This window comes from Ursus americanus, chromosome 29 (genome assembly GCF_024610735.1).
Source record: "Ursus americanus isolate L20-20 chromosome 29, mUrsAme1.1.p, whole genome shotgun sequence".
NCBI classification, from domain to species: Eukaryota; Metazoa; Chordata; class Mammalia; order Carnivora; family Ursidae; genus Ursus; species Ursus americanus.
The window spans coordinates 30,431,442-30,452,251 of record NC_142155.1 but is presented as its reverse complement, the minus strand read 5'-3'; the positions used below and the strand labels follow the sequence as shown (position 1 = coordinate 30,452,251).

The 20,810-nt window shown below is 49.1% G+C and overlaps 1 protein-coding gene across 2 annotated transcripts in view; it reads right to left on the bottom strand.

Annotated features, from left to right (window-relative positions):
• CLIC5 (CLIC family member 5) overlaps positions 1-20,810 on the bottom strand; it is a 152,682-nt gene that overhangs the window by 31,052 nt on the left and 100,820 nt on the right. For both annotated transcript variants that reach the window (XM_045801655.2, XM_045801662.2), the window contains exons 2-4: positions 15,639-15,748; positions 12,222-12,347; positions 4,119-4,225 (exon numbers count right to left, since the gene is read on the bottom strand). In XM_045801655.2, the coding sequence (XP_045657611.2) occupies positions 4,119-4,225; positions 12,222-12,347; positions 15,639-15,748 (343 nt within the window). The remainder of the gene's footprint in view (positions 1-4,118; positions 4,226-12,221; positions 12,348-15,638; positions 15,749-20,810) is intronic.

The following is a 20,810-nucleotide window of genomic DNA, read 5'->3' as shown; positions in this document are numbered from 1 at the left end:
CTGATAGCATCTTATTAAATATGGGGTTTTGAGACATTTACTTATTAATTTATTTATTTATTTATTTATTTATTTATTTAGAGAGCGTGTTGGTGAGCAGGGGGAGGGAGAGAGAGAATCTCATGAGCAAGTCCATGCTATCTTAAGTGAAGTGAAGAGCAAGTTTGAGGAGGGGGGTGTGGCGGGGCATGGAGGTGGGATCCACTCTCAGCAGACCGAGGGGACCCGGATGGGGCCGTTACAGGGGGAGGAGGCGGTACAGGGATAGACACCAAACCAGAGCACAAAACCCTGACTTCAGGGTCGCATGCAACAATCCTGAAAGGTGTGACAGGCAGGGCCAGGCCACGGACCCTCTCCCCTGTATCCTTTGGAGAGGAGAAAAAGGCACCAAGAAAATGGGGAAACAGAGGTCAACCAGGTAGAAGTGAGAAGACAGGAGTGGGAGATTTGGAAGTGCTGGCTGGAGCTAAAGCAGTAGTTTCTGATTCCAATATTCATGTTGTCTCAATTTTGTCAGTCACAACTATAATCAGAGTTAACAGTAAATGAACATTTCCCACATGTCAGGATTTGTAGGCACTGGCTTATAGTCAGTGAATCCGCATTACGAGCCTGGCTCTGCTATTAATTGCCTTCTTTGGCAGATGAAGAAATTGAAAGTCTTACCAAGTATGTTTTACAGATGCAGAAACAGAGGCTCAGAGAAGTCTCTCCAGTAAAGCTGTGCGCTAGACATAGCAGCTGTGGAGTCCCAGCCCAGGCCAGTAATCACCTGTTATGTGTTTTTCAGCCCCCCAGTCAGCTCATTGAGGGCAACGACTTGGTCTCATTTGTCTTGACCACTCTGGAATCTAGCACAGTGCCTGGTACCCAAGAATGCCCTTTAAACATTAGCTTAGACTTGCAGCCACTCTGTGCAACCTGCGCTTGCTGAATGAATAAACGAACGGCCGAATGTACAAACTCACGGACAGTTCTCTTGCGTGCCGGCTGTGGCTGGCTCCCCTGGATGGGGGCTGGGTCTCAGTAGCTGGGGACTTCTGAGGTTTTGGTGAAACAGGGACATTTGGAATGGCAGTCCCTGTATCCGCCACGGGAGTTGGAGAGACGACCCCCCGGGGCAGGACCATGTCACCGCGTTGGTTTTTTTCACACTTTGATGTCAAGAGGGCAACAGACCGCCATGGCCGGTGTGTATATGGGGTCTGGGAGGCATTAGGTGGCAAGGTGGGAGAGAGGGAGGGCTCTTTTCAGGAGAAAAGAAAGCTGAAGACGCAAAAGGGACAATCTGAAGAAGGGACACTGAAGAAATAGATGTAGAGCTGAAGATCCAGAGAGAGAAACGGGAAAGTAGTGCAAGAAGGGGTGTCAAAGGAAGCCTGGGGTCTCTTGCTGCCGCTGTCAGGAGGGGCTGCCTGCTACAGAGCTGGCACGGAGCATAGCAGGGTGTGGACCGTCCCGGGGGCAAGCGGCCGCGTGGGGTGGGCCACGGTGCCACTCTCTGTCTTGGTTTCTGGCTCGCAGAGCCTAAGAACTTCTGGACTTAGCAACCAGAACTGGGGGGTAAGAGTGGGGGGATGGAATGGTGAAGGAGGAGGGCTGTGGCGGGGGGGGGGGGGCAGCCTATGGTTACAGGGAAGGAACAAATGCACGGAGTCCAGTTAAAGACAGGACACAAGAACAGCCGGGCCAAGGACCGTGATGGGGATAGGCTCTCTGGGACAGCAGAAAGGCCGGGGCTCAGATGAGTTCAGGGAAGAAGGAGTCACAAGGGCAGAACCCATCCCAGAGAGAAACAGGGGGAAAGAGAAGAAGTGGAAACAATGGAAACTGGAGAGCACTGAGTTTATAAGAAACCGATATGGGACGTTCAGTGGAAACTGCTGCTTTGGGGTTGGGGATAGGAGAACTGTAAATATGGATACGACGTAAATACCATTTGTAACTTGAAAACCCTGGAAGGCTCCGATGAGATAATCCTTCTGAGGGTGCTTTGACAAGTCTGAAGGAAGGTATTTGTGGCTGAGAGGAAAGGGCCTTGGATGTGGGATCCACAAACCAGAGCTGAACGCCCTTGGGCACACGGCCCTGAGGGGCTGCCTCAGTGTCCCGGCCCCACCGCCACACAGCACCACAAACCGCGTGGCTCGCAGAGAACAGATTTCTGTTCTCCCGGTTTTAGAGTCCAGAAGGCCAAAATCAAGGTGTCAGCAGGGCCACGCTCCCTCCTGAGGCTCTACGGGGGAGCCCTTCCTTGCCCCTTTCGGCTTCTGGCGGCCCCCCAATCTGGTCATCGCACCCCAATCTCTGTCCCACCCTCATATGAACCTCTCCCGCGGTCTCCATGTGCCCTCTCGCCTCTTACAAGGACACCAGTGGGGGGATTTAGGGACCACACTAAATCCAGGATGATCTCATCCCGAGACCCTTAATTAATTACACCTGCAAAGACCCTATTTCCAGATAAGGCCTCACTCTCAAGTCCCAGGGGGACATGGCTTTGTGGGGGACCCTCCTCCACCCACCAAGGTCCAGACAGCAACGAAGCAGGAGCACTGAACCCATTTAAAATCTCTCCACATCCCTTCTTCTTCTTCTTGTCCCTGAAGGCCAGTCTCCTTCTGGTGCCTCCTCACACACCTCTAATGGCTGCCATGGCCCACGGGATAAAACCCAGCCTGCCAGGCTTGCGCACAGGCTCTGGGCACTCTCCTCAGTCTCTGCCACTCGAACCCCCCCCCCGCAACGACCTCCTCCCTTTATTCGAAGCCAACTGACTCCCCCTTAACCTTCATGACCCAGTTGAAACCCCAGCTTTCTCAAAGGCCCTGAAGTAAACGCTTCCTGCTCTGAACACCTCTGGCGGATATCGCTTCCCCTTTCACAAGACAGCTAATCAGCTCCTCAGATGCCCTTGGTGAAGCCATCATTGATCTCTTTTCTTGCTAGTTGCCTTTTTGCCAATTTAAGCCTTTCCTCTCCTGTACCGGCTGGGTCTTCAAGACTGGGGAAGGGTCTTTTTCTGGTTATTGCAGAATCTACTCTGTGCCTGTTACAATCCAGCTCCCCAGTAACTGTTACCAAAATACTTACTTTCCAAGGCACCAACTCCGGTCCTGCCAAAATGTCGTCCCTTTGGCTTCATGATGGCTGCCCTTCCTGGCCACCTTGTCTTTCAAAAAGATGCCTTTCTCCTCTGAGCTCCTAGAGCGCCTATCCCACCGTGTGTGGGTCCATTGTGTATTCATCTGTTGGTCATTCATTCGCACATTTATTCACAAAGATTCACGACACCCTTGCTCTGGTTAGCTCTGTGCTGGGCTCCAGGCTCCTGCCTGCAAGGCTGTCTCTTTCTCCCACTGGGAGGCAAGCAAACTTGCTCATCCTTCTTCATTTTCCTCCCAGGGCCTAACACGGTTCTTCAAGTGTTACACTTATTCAATTTGATGGTTCTATTCAAATTGCTTTGTCTGATTCTTAAAGGAAAGACCAAATGAGGTACTTAAAGTGCTAGGAGCTTAAATGAGGCGCCAAGACCCCTCCAAGATGGCCTCACGGGAGAACTGGTCTTGGGCTCTGTAGCCAAGGCCAGATGGAGGATGAGCCAGGTTTGGAGACGTGGCTTCCTCAGTACCCTCTGCATTTGCAGTAGGGGGAGGAAGCAGAGGGCCGGGCTCCGCCTGCAGCATTCACCAGGGGGGTGACCAGGCTCGTGCTGTCCCCCCTTGACCTCTGTATGACCCCTCGAGAAGGCACGCAGGGACCGGAAGGAAACTGGAATATGTGGTTCCGGTCAGGGCCGCCCGAGAACCCAGGCAGGGTTGTGAATTTGGGACAAATGGCCAGTGGTATGGCGGAGGCAGGAAACTTCTGTGCAGACCATTACACTGTGCGGTAAGGCAGGCTCAGAACACAAAGTGCCTCCCTCCCTCCAAAGTCAGCACAAAGGCCCACTGGCCTTTTCTCTTACACCCCCCTCCCTGTGTCATGCGGAGCACGGGTGTGGGCGAACAGTGCACAGCGCTGGTTCCAGGCGCTTCCAGGACCCGAGTACCTGAGATGTCCTGGGAGCAGGCACTACTGCCAAGAGCTCTGGGTGGAAGGGGGCCACTCACCGGCATTGTTCTGCTGCTTTGTGTTTTTGATATAGGCGGAGAACTTGGAGAAGATGTCGATGCCTGCCGTGTTGGATTCCCGGTGTTTCGCAGCCAATTTGGGGTACCTGAAATGGAAGGCACGGTGTTCTAGAATCAGTGAGAACTTGGAGCTCCTTTAAGGGAGAGTGTATGCCCAACACAAGGAACAACATGCCCCTTTCGAGTTTGATCTATAAATCTTTGGTGGGGGGGGATCTTACACCCAACCTACAGGGAGGGTGGGCACTCTCTGTCCCAGTTCACTGACAGAGGAAACAGAGGTCAGTGAGGTGAAGAGAGCTGCGTGGGGGCGGGGGGTACAAACTGTGGGCAGGGAACCGGGAGACCCCCTCAGAGGGCCTGAGTCGCGTCTGAGATCACCGAACAGTGCTGCACCAAAGAGAGGGCTAATCAAAATTCCGGAGGAGCTTGCCTCTACATCGGGTGGGGTCCCTGACATTTCCCCAACCCATATTAAAATAACTATCCAGGGCCAGGCCTGTGATGATAACCCTAACTGTACAGAGCTAATTCTGGAAGCCAGGAGATAGTAGGCACCTTGCCACCGAGGCTTTAAAGCCATTTCTCAAAAGAAAGGGTACCTGTGGGTCTTCTTCTGAAATATTCTTCACACACACACCCCTTATTTGTGTGCAGTAAGAGTGGAATCTACCAGGCTCTACCAGCAGGACGAGTGTGTCTGATTACTTATTTCCAGGCATGGAGCTAGATTTGCAATGATCCAGCCTCTCGCCTTGGCACAGTCTTTCATTTGAAGCCAGAAGAATCTAAGAGGCAGGCCAAAGTTAGGACTAGTTTCTATTGTCTCTAAAACTGAACGAGGTAAGCTTGCTTGTGTGGGAATTCCCTTAGCATCATCAAATTTTCTAGAAATGTTATTTCACGAACATTTTATGGGCGTGGCCAGGTAGGCGTGGAATGAGATGAGGGACAGTTGCTTATTTATCATCATTATCAAGTATGTGGACCTTTGTGATCTCTGGGTGAATAGTTTTCTACTGCCTACTGTTTGATTGCTTTGTGTTAAAAAGCAAAATAATTTTAAAACTTCCTTTAATGTTGCAAATAATGTGAACCAAAAACTCTTTAAAAATTATTTGTTGTATTCTTTCTTTCCTTTCCTTCCCTTCCCTTTCCCCACTTCCCCCTTTCCCCCTTCTCCCTTCCTCTTTCCCCCTTCCCCTTCCTTCCTTCCTTCTTTCCTTCTTTCCTTCCTTCCTCCCTCCCTCCCTCCCTTCTTTCCTCCCCCCTCCCTCCCTCCCTCCATCCCTCCCTCCCTCCTCTCTCTCTCTCTCTCTCTCTCGCTGCTCCTCAATTGGCCCATTAGCTAGCTAGGACTGTCCACTCTTGGGCCATGCTAGGTGACCGTTTAATTTTAGATATTGCCATCAGAAGCGTCCTCAGAAAGTCATGGGGTCCAGCCCTCTGCCAATAGGCAGATACAGAAGGCATTCTGGTCCTCGCTTTACAGGGAAGACAGCTAGAGGCCAGAGGGATAAAATGGCTCTTCATGGATCCACGGATAATAAATCGTTGGGGGACCCTGAGAACACGGCCAGTCCCCTAGAGCAGCATTCTTCCTGTTCCATCACACCATCTCTCTGATATCTGCAAAAGCTAACTTGTATTGAGTGCCTGTTATGTGCCAGGCACTGTTCTAGCCCCTTTATGTGTATCCATCATTTATTCTTCACAATTCTATTGGTACTGTGACCAGGCTCATTTCCCACGTGAGAAAAAGGAGGCCCAGAGAAGTTAAGCAATTTGCCTAAGGTCACATGGCTAGGTGGCAAAGCCAGGACTCCAACCCAGGCAGCTTCACTCTGGAAGCCCAGTTCTCCAGTTCAGTGTCCTGTGGCCTCTCCTGGACGCTGCTTTTTACCTTTAAAGCCCCAAAACTCTCCCTCCACACAGAGGAGCACATGAATGCACTCTCTCCATCCGCCTGCAGAGGGCGCGCTCACAGGTTCGGCACACAGGTCTCCCTGTGTATACTGGGAATTACCAGATTGTCTGTCCTTGGGGGCACCAGGCAAGTTTCCTGCAAGATGCTAGGTAATCCAAGACCCTGGCAATTTAAGATCATCCTTCCCTATTTTGGCCTTCGCACATAGTGTGGCAGGCTCTCAGAACTGATTGCCTTTAATTATTTTTAATAAATACCAAGTGCTCTTTGTTTTTGCTTGATAAGGTAAAAAGAGAAGGGCTTAGGAAATGCATTTTCAGTAGACTATTTGGGTTTGTTGTTTTTTTTTTTGCTTTATGCCATCATTTGATCAGACTTGCAATAATCTGACCGTTCCTTCACCATCAGTGTGGGCCCAACATGAGGAGACAGAAGCAAATCTAAGATGGACAGCAAAGGACCATGTGTTCAGGGAAACCACAGGCTAGTGCTGGCCTCTTTTCTAAGCACTATGATTTCCTGAGACTTTATTGTACAGCTTAATGTTCCATTTGAAATTTGTCATTGTGGGAAATGTGTATCCAAATATTAAACTCACGGATTTCAGTAACTAGACTTGAAGAGGCTACTATACTGAGATGTTAAGGGCAGTAGTGTTTGCTCCATATATACACCAGATTTTGTATATGCAAATAAGTGGGCTACAGAGTACATTCTGTTTCTCTAGAAAGCTAAGAAGTAGTGTTTCATTCATGGAAACATCTTTGAACTGAGACTGTGATGTGGTCTTATGACAATCAAAGAGATGGTGAATTTTTCTAACTCAGGAGTTAGTGAACTACAGCCCATGGGCCAAGTTCAGCTCAATATCTGTTTCTACACCTCTCATGAGCTAAGAATAGTTTTTTAACGTTTTTAAATGACTGGAAAAAAAATCAAAAGGAGGGTAGTATTTTGTGACCTGTGAAAATAATGTGAATTTCCGATTTCAGTATTCGGTCATGGCGTTAGAGCACAGCCACTTCCATTCCTTTGCGTGTTGCATACGGCTGTTTCTGCTCTACGGCGGCAGACTTGTGACACAGGCTCTATGGCCCCCAAAGCCAAAAAGACTTACTATCTAGCCCCTTACAGAGAAGTTTGCTGACCCCTGCTCTGATGACAATTTCTCACCGTTCTATTTTTAAGATATCCTATTTCAAATGCATTCATCTTAGACATGCACTTAAGCTTCATTCTGGGATGCAAAACAGTTGGCCCCTCATAAAAAAAATTTTTTTTGTAAATAGGAGAAATAAATCTATATGTTATATAGATATAGACGTATTGTTAATCATTATATAACAATCATATTATTATATATAAATATATGTGTATTATTATGTGTATGTATATTATTATATATATTATATATGTGTATATATGTGTGTGTGTGTGTGTGTGTGTGTGCAGATGGAAGTGCTCTGACTGGCTTAGGGCCCCCACGACTTCTCACTAACTAGCCACAGGCCACCATGCCACTGAACGAAAGGGGCCCCTACAATAAAACCAGCGTGCATTAAGCATCCACCACGGCCAGGTCCTGTTCCTGGGGTTGAGGATACACTGGAGAAAGAGAGACAATTCTCCTGCCCTGATGGAGGGGCCTTTGCCGATGCTAGGGGCTCCCCTAGGAGCTTGAGTGTTGACCGTCCTTGTTCTAATGCGCTGGAAAGTTCTCTCCCTTTTCCTTTATTCCTTATTTCCTTTATTCCTTTATTCCTTTATTCTCTCCCTCATCTCACCAAACCCTCACTTGAAAAGCAGGTTAATGCTTCCGACTCTTCTGATCCTTGGCTATGTGCTTGCTTGTCTTGCCTCTGCTAATGAAGCAGACGATCCTTGGAGGTAGACAGGGTCTGGCTCAGTCATTAAGAGACATCCCTTGGGGTCTGCGGTTTTAAGGCGAAGGGCCTTATGATTGCATCTGGAAGACAGTCACAAAGAAGGCAGTGACTTCTCTTTCTAATGCTCCAAGATGCCACTTCATGAGCTTTTACTCGATGTCCGGCCCCAGGTTAGGTAGTATTACCTTCTATGGCGGTCCCACGGGTCCTTCTCTCATTATGTTACAGATGTGAGAATTCAAGATTAAATAGCCGTGGGCTTCTCTGCATTTCCCAGCTTCTGTCTCTCAGTTACACTGGGGTCATGTGACTGGATTCTGGCCAATAGGATGAGAGGGGACATGATGTAACCACTCAAAGCCCTGGCCCTTAAAAACATTTGGCATGAACCTTCTTACTTTTTCTGTGCTGAAGGAGGCTTGGGGGTGCGGGGGGGGGGGGGTTGTCACATATTCCAAAGACTACAATAGGGAAGAGGGCTATACTGCCCACTTAGATTTTACCAGAGTGAGGAATAAACTGTATTCTGTTAAGCTTCTGAGATTCTGTGCCAAATTTGTGTCGCACAACCTCATGGTATGGATTAGAACCCAAGCCATTCTGACCCCAAAGGCCATCTTCTCAGCCACCATGCAATCCTTTCCTTGGTACCAAGGCTGCTTCTCTACTTCCCGGAGGGTGAGAAGAAGCATTCTTGTTTTTTTCTATTGTGAGATATTTATAAACACTTCTCAAAATAATGAATTCAAGGTGTCTTCCGACTCTGGCAACGTTCTGGACCCCGTTTGTACTCAGTTCGGACTTGTGAGTTGACTGACTACTTGCCGAGCTGTGATATAGTAGCAGTTTGACCTCCTGACTTCTTCTCGCAGCATCTATGCACGAGGGGTATTTTAAATAATAACCAGCTCTGGAAAGAAAAGTGCTTTGAGACCTTCATGGGATCATAGAGCTTCTGCAGAAAGGCGTCTATGGGACTACACAGTTCCACGCCCTCATGAGGAAATGGGAGAGAGGCTGGCCAAGGCCATCCAGCAAACACGATGGGGAGGTGGCTAGAGTTTGGTCTCCTGCCTCTCAGCTCTGGATCCTCTGAACTCTGGCCACTCTGTGGAGGTGAAGGGTGAGGCCCAGCATGCCTCAACAGTAATCTCAATGCTGATCCCACTGCTTCCCTGCTGAGTGTTACCGGGGCCAGTCTTAGGAAAGAAATGGAAGTTAGTCTCATTAAGAAACTGCTTGAGACTTCCTGAATTTCTTTTGACACCAAATGCTTCGTGGGACCAAATGTGATTCAAAAAAAAAAAAAAAAGGTTGGAGTGTTTACATGTGGTTTTTTCCTTTAAAAAATAAAGCTAAGGGGAAAAAGACTACCACAATTTCTTGGCTTTCTGGCAGCTTTTACAAACAGTGGTGTGATGAGAAACACATGGCAGAACAGCGTTCAGGGAACAGTTCTGGGGGTTTTGCTGCCCCCTAGAGAACCAGAAGGTCAAGCTGCACTCCTCCAGGGGCCTCCGCTTCGGGCCCCAGGGGCCTCGCTGCTCGAATCACTGGGCAGCCTGCCGGGGCTGGTGGCTTGTTGTGGGCAGAACAGCAGGTCTCCCTTTGTGGGACTGAGGCACTGGCTTAGGGGCATTTACTGGAAGGTAACTGTGGCCTCTGCCCCAGTATGACCCATACAAAGTCATCTAAAGGGCACTCCTGGGTGCTCGGGAGGGTTGCCGGTCTCATCACTGGGGCCGCCATCTTGGTGGCCTTCTCGAGACATGCACTTTAACAGGTTTGAGGTTCTGTTACTTGGGTGTGCTGGATTCTTGCATCACTGCCACGTTAGGAATGCATGGAGGAAAACCACCCTCACACAACTGCAGTCCAGAAAAGGACGTGGACCCGAGGAAGCAGAACCCAGGACAGGTAATGTGCACACGTGCGCGGACGGGGAAGAGAGGAGTGCGTGTCCGTGTCCGTGTCCGACATTGGGTAGCTCTACTTGGCTCATGGCAATGTTTTGAAATCTGAGGAAATGGTGATGAATCTGATGAAGGTCCTCCTCCGAACGTACACGTGCACTGGGTGCACATAACTCTGGGGGTCTCACGAGCCCCCTTGGTCCCACTGTGGATATAGGACTGGAGACCCTGAAGAAGAGAAACAACCTGAGAAAAGCACAGCTGGTCCAGGTGGAGGGAGCCTGGCTAAAGCGGGCATGAAGAATAGCAGGGGCTCTCGGTCATCCTTTTACACAGGGGGGGACGGAGGCTGAGAGCAGAGAAGGAACATTGGAGGGGTCACAGCACACTGCTGGCAGAACCAGGAGAGCAGGCCTCAGGCCGGGGGGCTCAGCCCAGCCTGGCAAATCTCCATCTACTGGCCTGGCAAAGGACCCGGTGGGACAACCTGCTCCCCACTGCTCCCGTGTCGCATTCCTCACTGGCCTAGACAGAAGTGGTCACTCCTGAGCATGAGTATTACTTCTCAAAGGAAAGTAGCTTCGCCCTGGACATTCCCTTCTGGGGCCCCCATGCACGGTCTAAACTGTTCAGTTATTGCAAAAGCATTTATTTTCTAGTGTGGGATTTCAAAACAGCACGAGCAACGAGGCTGAGTCCCAGGACAGCGGATGGCCCCGGAGCCCTCTCAGGACCTTTCAGCAAAGTGGCTGGCTGGTGTCCTGTTTGGAGGTGCTGTGGCTTCTGGTGGTGCCTGAGATGGGAGTTACGGCTGATTTAATCAACACACTCATTTAAAGTCTACACCCAGCTGCTACCAATGGGCTCGAGGCAGCTTTCCAATCTCAGTGTGAAAATAAACTGTCCTATGGTAGATGACAGAGAATACTTTTTGGGAGGAATGTATAAATGTTAAAGTTTAATCAGAACATGACTGGGAGGGGCGCCTGGGTGGCACAGCGGTTAAGCGTCTGCCTTTGGCTCAGGGCGTGATCCCGGCGTTATGAGATCGAGCCCCACATCAGGCTCCTCCGCTATGAGCCTGCTTCTTCGTCTCCCACTCCCCCTGCTTGTGTTCCCTCTCTCGCTGGCTGTCTCTATCTCTGTCAAATAAATAAATAAAATCTTTAAAAAAAAATGCTACATTTAAAAAAAAAAAAGAACATGACTGGGAGTTTTAATTTAATAGTTACTTGTTAGATGTGTGACCTTGGGCAAGTGACTCAACCTCTCGACGCCTCAGTTTCCCCAGCTGTAAAATGAGGCTAGGTAACATCGATCTCCTAGGGCACTTGGTGCGGGCTATAGACGTATTGATAAATAAACACAACTTCAAAATAACTGCAAGGTCATGGTTTCCAGGGGTCCAATCCCACTGATTTTACATGCTAAGTAGATACTGAGTTCTTCTTACCTCTCTGCCCCCAGTTCACTGTCACTGCCTTAGCTCAGCCACCTGGCCTGTCTTCTGTGGACCGTCACCAGGTGGCTCCTGCTAATTGATTTCTCTACCTCCAGCTTTTCCATCCTCTGCGCTCCTCATCTTCCCACCCCCCGAAGTAAGCCCGAAAACTGGCTCTGAACAATTTTGCTTCAAACTTTCCAGTGGCTGTCCTACAGGAAGGAGTCTGTGTGAGCCTTACCTGTATGAAATCTTTTTCGAGTTAAGATGAAACAGTGCGTTGTTTTCATCCCTGATTACAGTAGAGTATAAGGAACAAGTCTAGTTTCCAGTAACTTTCAGAATTCACCTTCCTTCCCTTTACTCCCGTTTTCCATCAGGAGCAGTTGGTCTACCCAAGAGCCTACAGCCCTCTGGTCTCTTCCCCACCCCTAAACCCTCCAGGGTCCACTTTAGAAGAGGAGTCAGTCTTTTCATCTTTGATCATGGGCTTCGACCAGACCTGGTCAGATTTGCGACTCCTGTTTATATTTGGGTGTGGTTTTAAGTCATGGGTTACCTCTTTCCTGGCTTACTCTCATTTTGTCAGCTTTCCACCTCTCGTTCTAAAATGGAGAAGCCTTTGCCCTCATTTAGGGGTCTTTCAGGCGAGTGAACTGGGGAGGACTCATATAGGGGGATGGAGGGGTGGCACCCTTCCCGGCATTCTGCTGCGGAGGCATATTCTATTCATAGGGGTATCCACTCTTGGGGTTGGACTTGGTGGGACAGTTTCGAGATTGGCAGGTCTCTGGGCTTGAGAAGAGGGTCCTACGCTCTGGACTGATAATAGCTCCTGGAAGCTAACACTGTGCTTCTCTAATTCCAACACAGACCCACCCCCGCCATTAGCTTCAGAAATAAGCCGCTCATTACTTCTCAGGAGCCAAAGTCTCCTCCAGGAATTCTTCGATCTTATTGACGTCCGTCTTCACATCTCCGTTGAAGGTCAGGAAGGGTGGGTGGGTGCCAGGGGCAAGGTTGTGCAGGTCGGCCGGCTTTCTGTAGAGAGATCAAGATTCAGGAGGTGGATTACCCCAGGGCACCTCAACTTCGGGGGACCCCGCAGCTTGTAAATGAGACTCCCTGGGCTGTCCAGCATGCCTGTGCGCAAAACGGACTTATGGTGGGGGCGCGTAGAGCATGGGAGGTTGGAAAAAGTTCTCAAGGGATGTGGTGTGACCCAGGAAGTCTGTCCTATGGAAGTCATGAGAATAAGTCAAGATGAAGGCGTTGAGTCCTAGTGAAAGAGCAGAGCGATGGCAGGTGGCTGTCTAAATGAGCGCTGAGATCTTCATACCCAGGGCAGAGGTTGGGCTTTGCTTTCGAAAAGTTCTTCACCACTTAGCTTAACAAAAATGCACTCGCCAGGATGCCAAACTTTAAAAATCAATGAATTCAATCATACATTTTTACGAAGAGTATTCACAAGAGGAGAGAGAGTGGCCTCGTGGTCGCCACAGTCCTGGTCAGGCCCAGGAGCGTGCTTCCCAGTTTCCACCAGCCGATGGAAATGTAAAAGCAGAGGCGGAGCCCAGTGAGAGAGGGAAAGCTGGTGGATGGGGGGCAGGGCAGAGGCAGTGCCAGTGCCAAAGGAAACAGTAAGGAAGAGGAGGAACAGCAAAGCACACGTCCCGGCTCCCGGCTGGAACATCAGATTCACCCCAAATGCTCTTGAAGACAACGCAACACTTGTGGGAGTCGGGAGCGGGAAACACTGGATGGAGCAACCGAAGAAGAAAAGTAAACAAGGGGAAGAGGAGTCTGTAATGAAACAAATTCCTGGCATCATCAGCTGGGGAGGAGAAGGGAAGAATTTCAATTACGGTGCTACTCCCAGATCGCTCCCCAAACACACGTGTGGTACTTAAAACTCCTGAGACAGCCGGGACTGAGAGTCGTTTTAAGATCTCATCTACTGGGTCCCTTTGTTTACTTGGTGTGTGTCCCTCCTTTGGACAATAAGAGGACATTCTTTACCTTCTCCTCCTGTTTTTCAGAGCTGACACAAGGCAGAAATGCTTGCATTCTCAGCTGGGCGGGGAAATCTATACTCATTTTATTTTTCAGCCATTACCTCTCTGTGGCTTAAAGACACAGAAGTTATTTTTTTCCCCGTGACTCAAGAGAACAATGGTCTCTGGAGTCTGGCATGGCTGGGGTGGGGGGCTAGGGGGGGTTACTGCTTACCGTGGTTGCTGCCCCAGTGGACTTGGCCAGTGGGATGCTGGTCAGCTGCGGACCTCTCTCTCTGTGGACCCTCTCCAGCATTTATGGTTGAAATCATGCAGTTCATATTTAAATCCATACTGCCAGGTCTAATTTATGGACTATGTCATCTCTAGCAGTCCTCTTTCCCGGACTGCATCGCCAGCTCCATGAGGGAAGGGGCGATGCTAACAATAGTCAGCGTGTGATGTGCCTGCTGTGCGCCAGACACAGCCCCGAATGTAAATGGCCTGCCTCACGACATCCTCACAGTTCCTCTGCAAACTAGGCCCTGCTTGTCTCCCCATCGTGCAGACGAGGAAACAGAGGCTCAGAAAAACGAAAGACCTCGTTCAAGGTCACTCAGCCGACACATGGTGGTGCCAGGATAAGAAATGAATATTCTTAGAAATTGCTAAACGTCACAGTATCATACATTTTAGAAAGTCCTTAACTCTTTATTATAGATATGTTTTCTTTCTTTTCCTTTTCTATCTTTTTTTGAAATGATTGATTGATTGGTTGATTTGATTGATTGCAGTAAGAAAGTTACCTTATCTATTGAACTGCAGTTGGGATATTGGCTGGCTTGCCTCAGCGGGTGTCGGGAGGGTAGGATAACAGGTACAAAAGAGCAATATAAGCATCTGAGGAATGCTGAGGTGGCTTCCTTCCCCATCCTGATCCCCAGCCAAACATACAAGTGCACTCCTGCAGGTGACAATCCAGCCGTGGGCGGCTGAAGCTGCGCCTGGGGGCTGGGCAGGGTCTGTCCATTCTGGAAGGCCGGAGCGCGTCTGTGAGGCAGAGGAAGCCTCCTAGCCAGGTGCCGGCAGGTAAACGGGGTGCGGTGAGAGGTAGTCCAGCCTGACAGAGGTGGCCAGGTCAGGGCGAGAAGTGTTGGGAGACAATGCTGGGAAAGCTGAAGATCCGACAAAGAGCTACAGATAGGTTTAGTCCACAGGCAATGGGAAATATCAGAAGGTTTTCTGAGTGCAGGAGCCACAGGATTAAAGGACCATTCTAGGAAGAATAAACTTAGGATAGTATAAAGGCTAGATCAGGGAGAGAGAGGACCCGGGAGGAAGACGTCCAGCTGGACGAACGAAGAGATAGTCAGCTGGCCTCAGTGGGACCCGAACCCGGTGTGGGCTTTGGGAACAGGTGAGAGGACTCAGAGGTGGGCCACAGCACAGCGGGGCAGTGCCCTGCCTTTGGCGACTGGTTGACAAGGGAGGTGGCAAGAGAAGGGAGTGCTTAGAAATTCTCCAGTGCTTAGAAAATGGAAGAACCCAGGAATTCAGGAGGGGAGCCCAACTCAAAGTAGAAACGACAGATAGGACTTTTGATGTCTGGAATTTAAAGTGATAATAGAATACCCAAGTGGAAATCTCTCTAGAGATTTCTAGACGGTAGGGTCCTGGGCATAGGATAATTTACATAAAGGCAACATGGAGAATATGCTAAACTCACCAGGGAAGAAGCTACAGGCAGATGATAGGGGCTCAGGGAGCGAGCCTTGAGCTAGCATTGAAAGGACAGGCTGGAGACAGGAAGCAGGATAGGAGCCTGAAATGAGTGGCTCTTGATAGCAAATGATGGCTGGTATTTTTAACAACCATTAAAACCACAGGAACAACTCTCCATCCCAGCCTCTAATCTAGAAGGAATTCTAAAAATGAGAGCAACGCAGGGGAAATGGTTGGATGCCAACGCCCTGGAAATTCAGCCCCTACACCTGAAGTCCTGCTAGGGTCCCCCAGGATGGGGCGCTAGTACCTCCAGAACGGCTGACTCCTGGATTTGAAGACATGTATGTCCACCTCTGGGCCGCTCTCAGTTGCATATCCAATAGCCACTCCTTCCCTCTTTCTTGCTAATCAGACCTCGTTAATCTGGGTGGAGAAATGCTCAGTCCCAGGTGCCTCTCTTTTAAGCGGGGATGGGCTCTGGGACACAGTCTGGCCATGAGGTGAGAGCAGGAGGTTGCTGGAAGCCGTGGGCAGGCTTTCGCCCTCCCTCATAGAAAGTTCTCTGTCCGTGCAGCCAAATACATCCCTCCTTAGTACAGCATTGTTTATTTACCTTTTCAGATCCACAGTGGTGACATTGAACACAACGCCTTTCAGCCAGAGGATCATAAAGAGACGCTGAGAGAAGGGACAGTTGCCAATGCTTTCCCCATCGATTCCAGCCTAGAAGGAAGAGAAGCGATGTCCTACATCAGCATTTGCATATTGTCAAGAAGGAACACATGCCCAACGGAGGACTGACTAAAGTCACGACCCAGACTAACTTCAAAGGCACTTGCCCTGTCTTTTTGTCGTCTTCCTTATGTCTATGCAGGGCAATGCCTGGCACACGGTAAGCACTCCATACACAGGTGCTGGACTGAATTTGAGTTCCCAGCATGGCGATTACGTAGTCATAACTTTCCGAAACCATAGGACCCTCGAATCTCGGGGTAAAGGGAGACCATCGCCATCACACAGTCTAACATAAATGATGCCGGACCACCAACTTCCTTACCCCCAAGTAATCCTTTAGTTTATGCTTAAATATCTCCAGGCACCAGTAATTTACATGTCTTGAAGCAGTCCATTCTGAGGGTAGTTCTAACAATTAGAAATGCTTTTCTTTGGCTATGCCTAGCCAAACTATGTTCCTCTCTAGTTACTCTATTCTACCCTTTGGTCCTTGCTCCATGATGTATCATGAGTACGAATACCTCAGACTTCGACAACATCTCTCTATATCTAGACGGCGGACTCAAGATTTTAATCAGTAGCCCCCTTAATTCTGACAGGTACTTGACCTCAGTGTCAATAAGCCATCATTTGTTAAACTATCCTTTGACTCGATAAATGCAAATTCACTCTCAATTATGTACAAGGCACTAGAGAAAATTACACAGGGGATTCCAAAATGCATTTAGTCAAGAAGCTTGTGGCCTTCTGTGGGGGTGGCTGGCGGATAAGGCAGGAACGCGTATATGACAATAACAGATAGCCTTATTGAGTGCTTGCATACTTCTCACTAGATTTCCCTTTCTCAGGACCAGTCTCAGAATAGCATGGCTTTTTGTTTTTGTTCTTGTGTGTGTGTGTGTGTGTGTGTGTGTGTGTGTGTGTGTGTGTGTGTTTTAATTATCTGAAAGGCAAGTCTGGCTTTACTTCTAAGTGGGCTGCAGAGACATGAATTTTATAAGGAACTCATTTTCAGCGAACACATGAACCAACAAAAGGGTTGGGAAACTGATCTGTGTACCATTCATTTCCACGGAGTGGCGTGTGGGCCCCCGACATGCTACTTAGAGGGAGAAATCACACATTCAGCCTAGTTTGCTGGTGGCTCCCCTGGAAACTGGGGCCCCATCAGGTGGCTGGAGTAAATTCCTCCAGCGGACAGGGAGGGCCAGGGGGGTGAAGGCCCCCGGGCTTCTTGACAAAGCTGCGAACAACCCAAACGACATCCTGGAATGGAAGCTTATTACCATTTTTTTTTAAAGAAGGAGGAAAAAAAATGCACTCCCAAAACCCAGCACGGTATTTTCCCCTTGAGGTTTGCTCTGCTGCGGCATTTGGATGGGGCGGGCCGATGGCTGCTTTCATACGGGAGAGCCTAATCGCGTGCTTATTTCTACCTTGCAAATTGCTCCCAGCAGAGGCTCAGGTTTATCACGGAAAACTGGCGCCTTCGGCGGGTGTTGGTTGTAGGTAATTGCTATGAAATTACAGTTATTTTACCTCTCTCTTAGCTACGCCAAAAGCCCCATCCTTATTCAGGTCTCGCTTTTCCTCGGTGCTGGAAACAGACCCACTCCTGAGTAGCTGGGACACCCTGGGCCTGGTTATACAAAATCTGAAAGGTGGGAGGCCGCATTGTGGGCGTCACACCTACCCACAGAGCTAAAGTTACCGATAAAGCCGCACTCAGACAGGCGACGATTAATTTAATAATAGCTTGGTGCTCGCTGGAGTTTATGATGTCAGCTCCCTAAGACCTTTCCAAGAAGCACTCGCTCCACAGGCACCTGGTTCCTGGTCCTTTAAGACATCCTGACAAAGGAACCGTTCCCCAGGGTCCATTAAAAGTGACAAGGAAAGAATAAAAAAACAGAACCAAAAGCCACAGCCACATACTGTCACGGATTTTACCTCTGGTGGGGTAGCGGGGGTCAATGATAAGGGAATTGAAGGAGGAACTAGTAAAATATTGGAATTCATATTAGCTGGACAGAAAATTCATATAATAGGGGCGCCTGGGTGGCACAGCGGTTAAGCGTCTGCCTTCGGCTCAGGGCGTGATCCCGGCGTTATGGGATCGAGCCCCACATCAGGCTCCTCCGCTATGAGCCTGCTTCTTCCTCTCCCACTCCCCCTGCTTGTGTTCCCTCTCTCACTGGCTGTCTCTATCTCTGTCAAATGAATAAATCAAATCTTTGGAAAAAAAGAAAAAGAAAATTCATATAATAGTAACAATGTCTACATTGTCAGGCACTGTTCAAAATGCTTCACATACATTAACTCATTTATTCCTCTCGAGAAGCCTGTGTAGTGAGATATTATCACCCTGTTGCAAGATGCAGAAACCGAGGCACAGAGAGAGGAGATAAGTGGCCTAAGGGTCCCTGGATTGAACCCAGGTGATCTGGCTCCCGATGGAGTGCTCCTGCTGCCACAGCTGGAGTCTGACCTAAAGGCCCACACAGGCAACCTGGTGGCCCCGGGTGGCAGAACCGAAGGTGACAGTGCTGGGACTGTAGGCACACATCCCGCCCTTCCGTCCTGTGCAGCCAGCTGTGCGAGAGGTGCAGAGGACGCTGGCTTTCACGGCTCCCCACACGTTCCCTGTTGCCGTAAACCATGCTAGGCCCAGGAAACTAAGCTCTGTCGCAAATTATGACGCTACCCAGTAAAAACAAACATTGCCCAAGGACCCGTAGAAATAACATGTAAAGATTCTCAGCTTCCTCTTTCTTTTTCCTTCTTTTTTTCCCCCTCTTTTCTCTTTTCTTTCCCCTCTTTTCTCTTTTCTTCTCCTTTCTTGTGGTAGGAACATGTCACATGAGACCGCCCCCCAAAGACATCCTGAGTGGACAATACGTTACTGTTGACTACAGGCAGGGCGTGGGGCCCCAGAGCCCTGGAGCTGATTCACCTGGTTTACTTGAAATGTTATTCCCACTGAAGAGCAGCTCCTCGCTCCCCCACCCCCCCAGCCCCGGCCACCACTGTTCCACTCTTCGATTCTGTGAGGCTGACAAGGTGAGTGACCTCATATGAATGAAATCGTGCACGGTCCTCCTGTGATTGACAGAACTCATCTAGCATCATGTCCTCAAGGGTCTTCCATGGCGGGCATCTTCAGGATTTCCTTCCATGTTAAGGCTGAGGAGTACTCCACTGTGCGTAGACACCACAGTGAGTCCCCTTCTCCATTCATCTGTCCATGGACACTGTGGCTTCTCCCACCTCTTGGCTGTTGCAAACAGAGCTGCACTGAAGGGGAAAGTGCCAATATCTCTTCAAGATCCTGATTTCAGTTATTTGGGGTAAATACCCAGAAGTGAGATTGCTGGATCACAGGGTAGGTTCTGTCTTTAGGTTTTCGTGGAAGCTCCATACTGTTCTCCACAGCAGCTACTCTGATTGCGTTCCCACAAACAGGGCACACAGGTCCCGACTTCTCCGCACCCCCAGCAATGCTTTGACATGGGGTTTTTGATGACGGCCATCCTGACAGGTGTGAGGTGACATCTCGTTGTAGTTTTTTTTTTTTTAAGATTTTATTTTTATTTATTTGACAGAGACAGCCAGCGAGAGAGGGAACACAAGCAGGGGGAGTGGGAGAGGAAGAAGCAGGCTCATAGCGGAGGAGCCGGATGTGGGGCTCGATCCCAGAACGCTGGGATCACGCCCTGAGCGGAAGCAGACACTTAACGACTGCACTACCCAGGTGCCCCTCGTTGTGGTTTTGATCTGCACTTCCCTGATGAGTGACACTGAGATTCTTTCATATACCTGTTGGCTACTTACGTCTCCTTTGGAGAAATGTCTATTCAAGTCCTTAGCCCATTTTTTAATGAGGTATTCGTTTTGTTGGGTTTTTTTACTGTTGAGTTGTTCAGCTTCTTTCTTTTCTTCTTCACAACTCACCAGTTATGTGGCCCAGAGAAGCCCTTAGTTAAACTCATGGGTCAAATGAAGGGAGCTTGTGGCAACCCCTCAGAACACCAACAGAGAATGGCCAGGTGAGGCTCAACGGGACCTCAGGCCCTGAAAAGTGTGAGGGAAAATGTGAGGGATGGAGAAGAGGCTGTGGACAATGAGGGCTGAGGGTAGGCACACAAGCAGTGTTCCAGGTTAAATAATGCCTCCCACACACATGAATTCATGTCTTTCCAGAACCCGTAAGTGTGACCTTATTTGGGTCTCTGCAGATGTAATCAAGTTAAGATGAGGTCATATTGGATTAGGGTAGGCCCTAAATATGACTGATGTCCTCATAAGAAGAGAACAATTTGGACACAGACCTGCAAGAGAGAAGCTCGTGTGAAGACAGAGGTAGAAATTGGAGTCCTGTATCTACAAGGCAAGGAACACCAAGGATCGCCAGAAACACCAGAAACTAGAAGAGATGAGGAAGAGAAGCCTTCCCTAGAGCCTCTGGAGAGAGCATGGCCTTGCTGACACCTTAGTGTCCAAATTCTCGCTTCCAGAATAAACTTCTGTGTGTGTGAAAAACCACCCAAGTTTATGGTGATTTGCTATGACAGCCCTCGGAAACAAACACAAGCCAGGAAGTGTCAGAAGGAGCACAGTATACAGTTGATTGGCAGACTTCCCAAGTTCACAGTTCTGCTTTGCCACGGGCCTTAACGCCCATGGACAAAATTGCCAGCCAACTGTGACCCCAAAGTACTTCCCCTTTCCTAGATATAGTAAATGTTCTCACTAGAACTTGTACTCTACCGTATTGTATGCTATAGACATAATAAAGCTTATATAATATATAATATTGCATATGATAGTAATAGCATACTAGAATTATATAGGTTGTATGAATATACATTACATGATAGTCGTATCGTATGCTATGAGATATTGCCTTTCATGTAGTCTCTCCCTCTAAACGGTGAGCTTGGTTACCCCCCCCACACACACACACACACACGGGCCATGTGTTACGTACTTTGCCCTCAGCAGCACCAAGCACAGGGGCCTGAATCTTAGTTGGTACCCGTTGCGTGGTGAG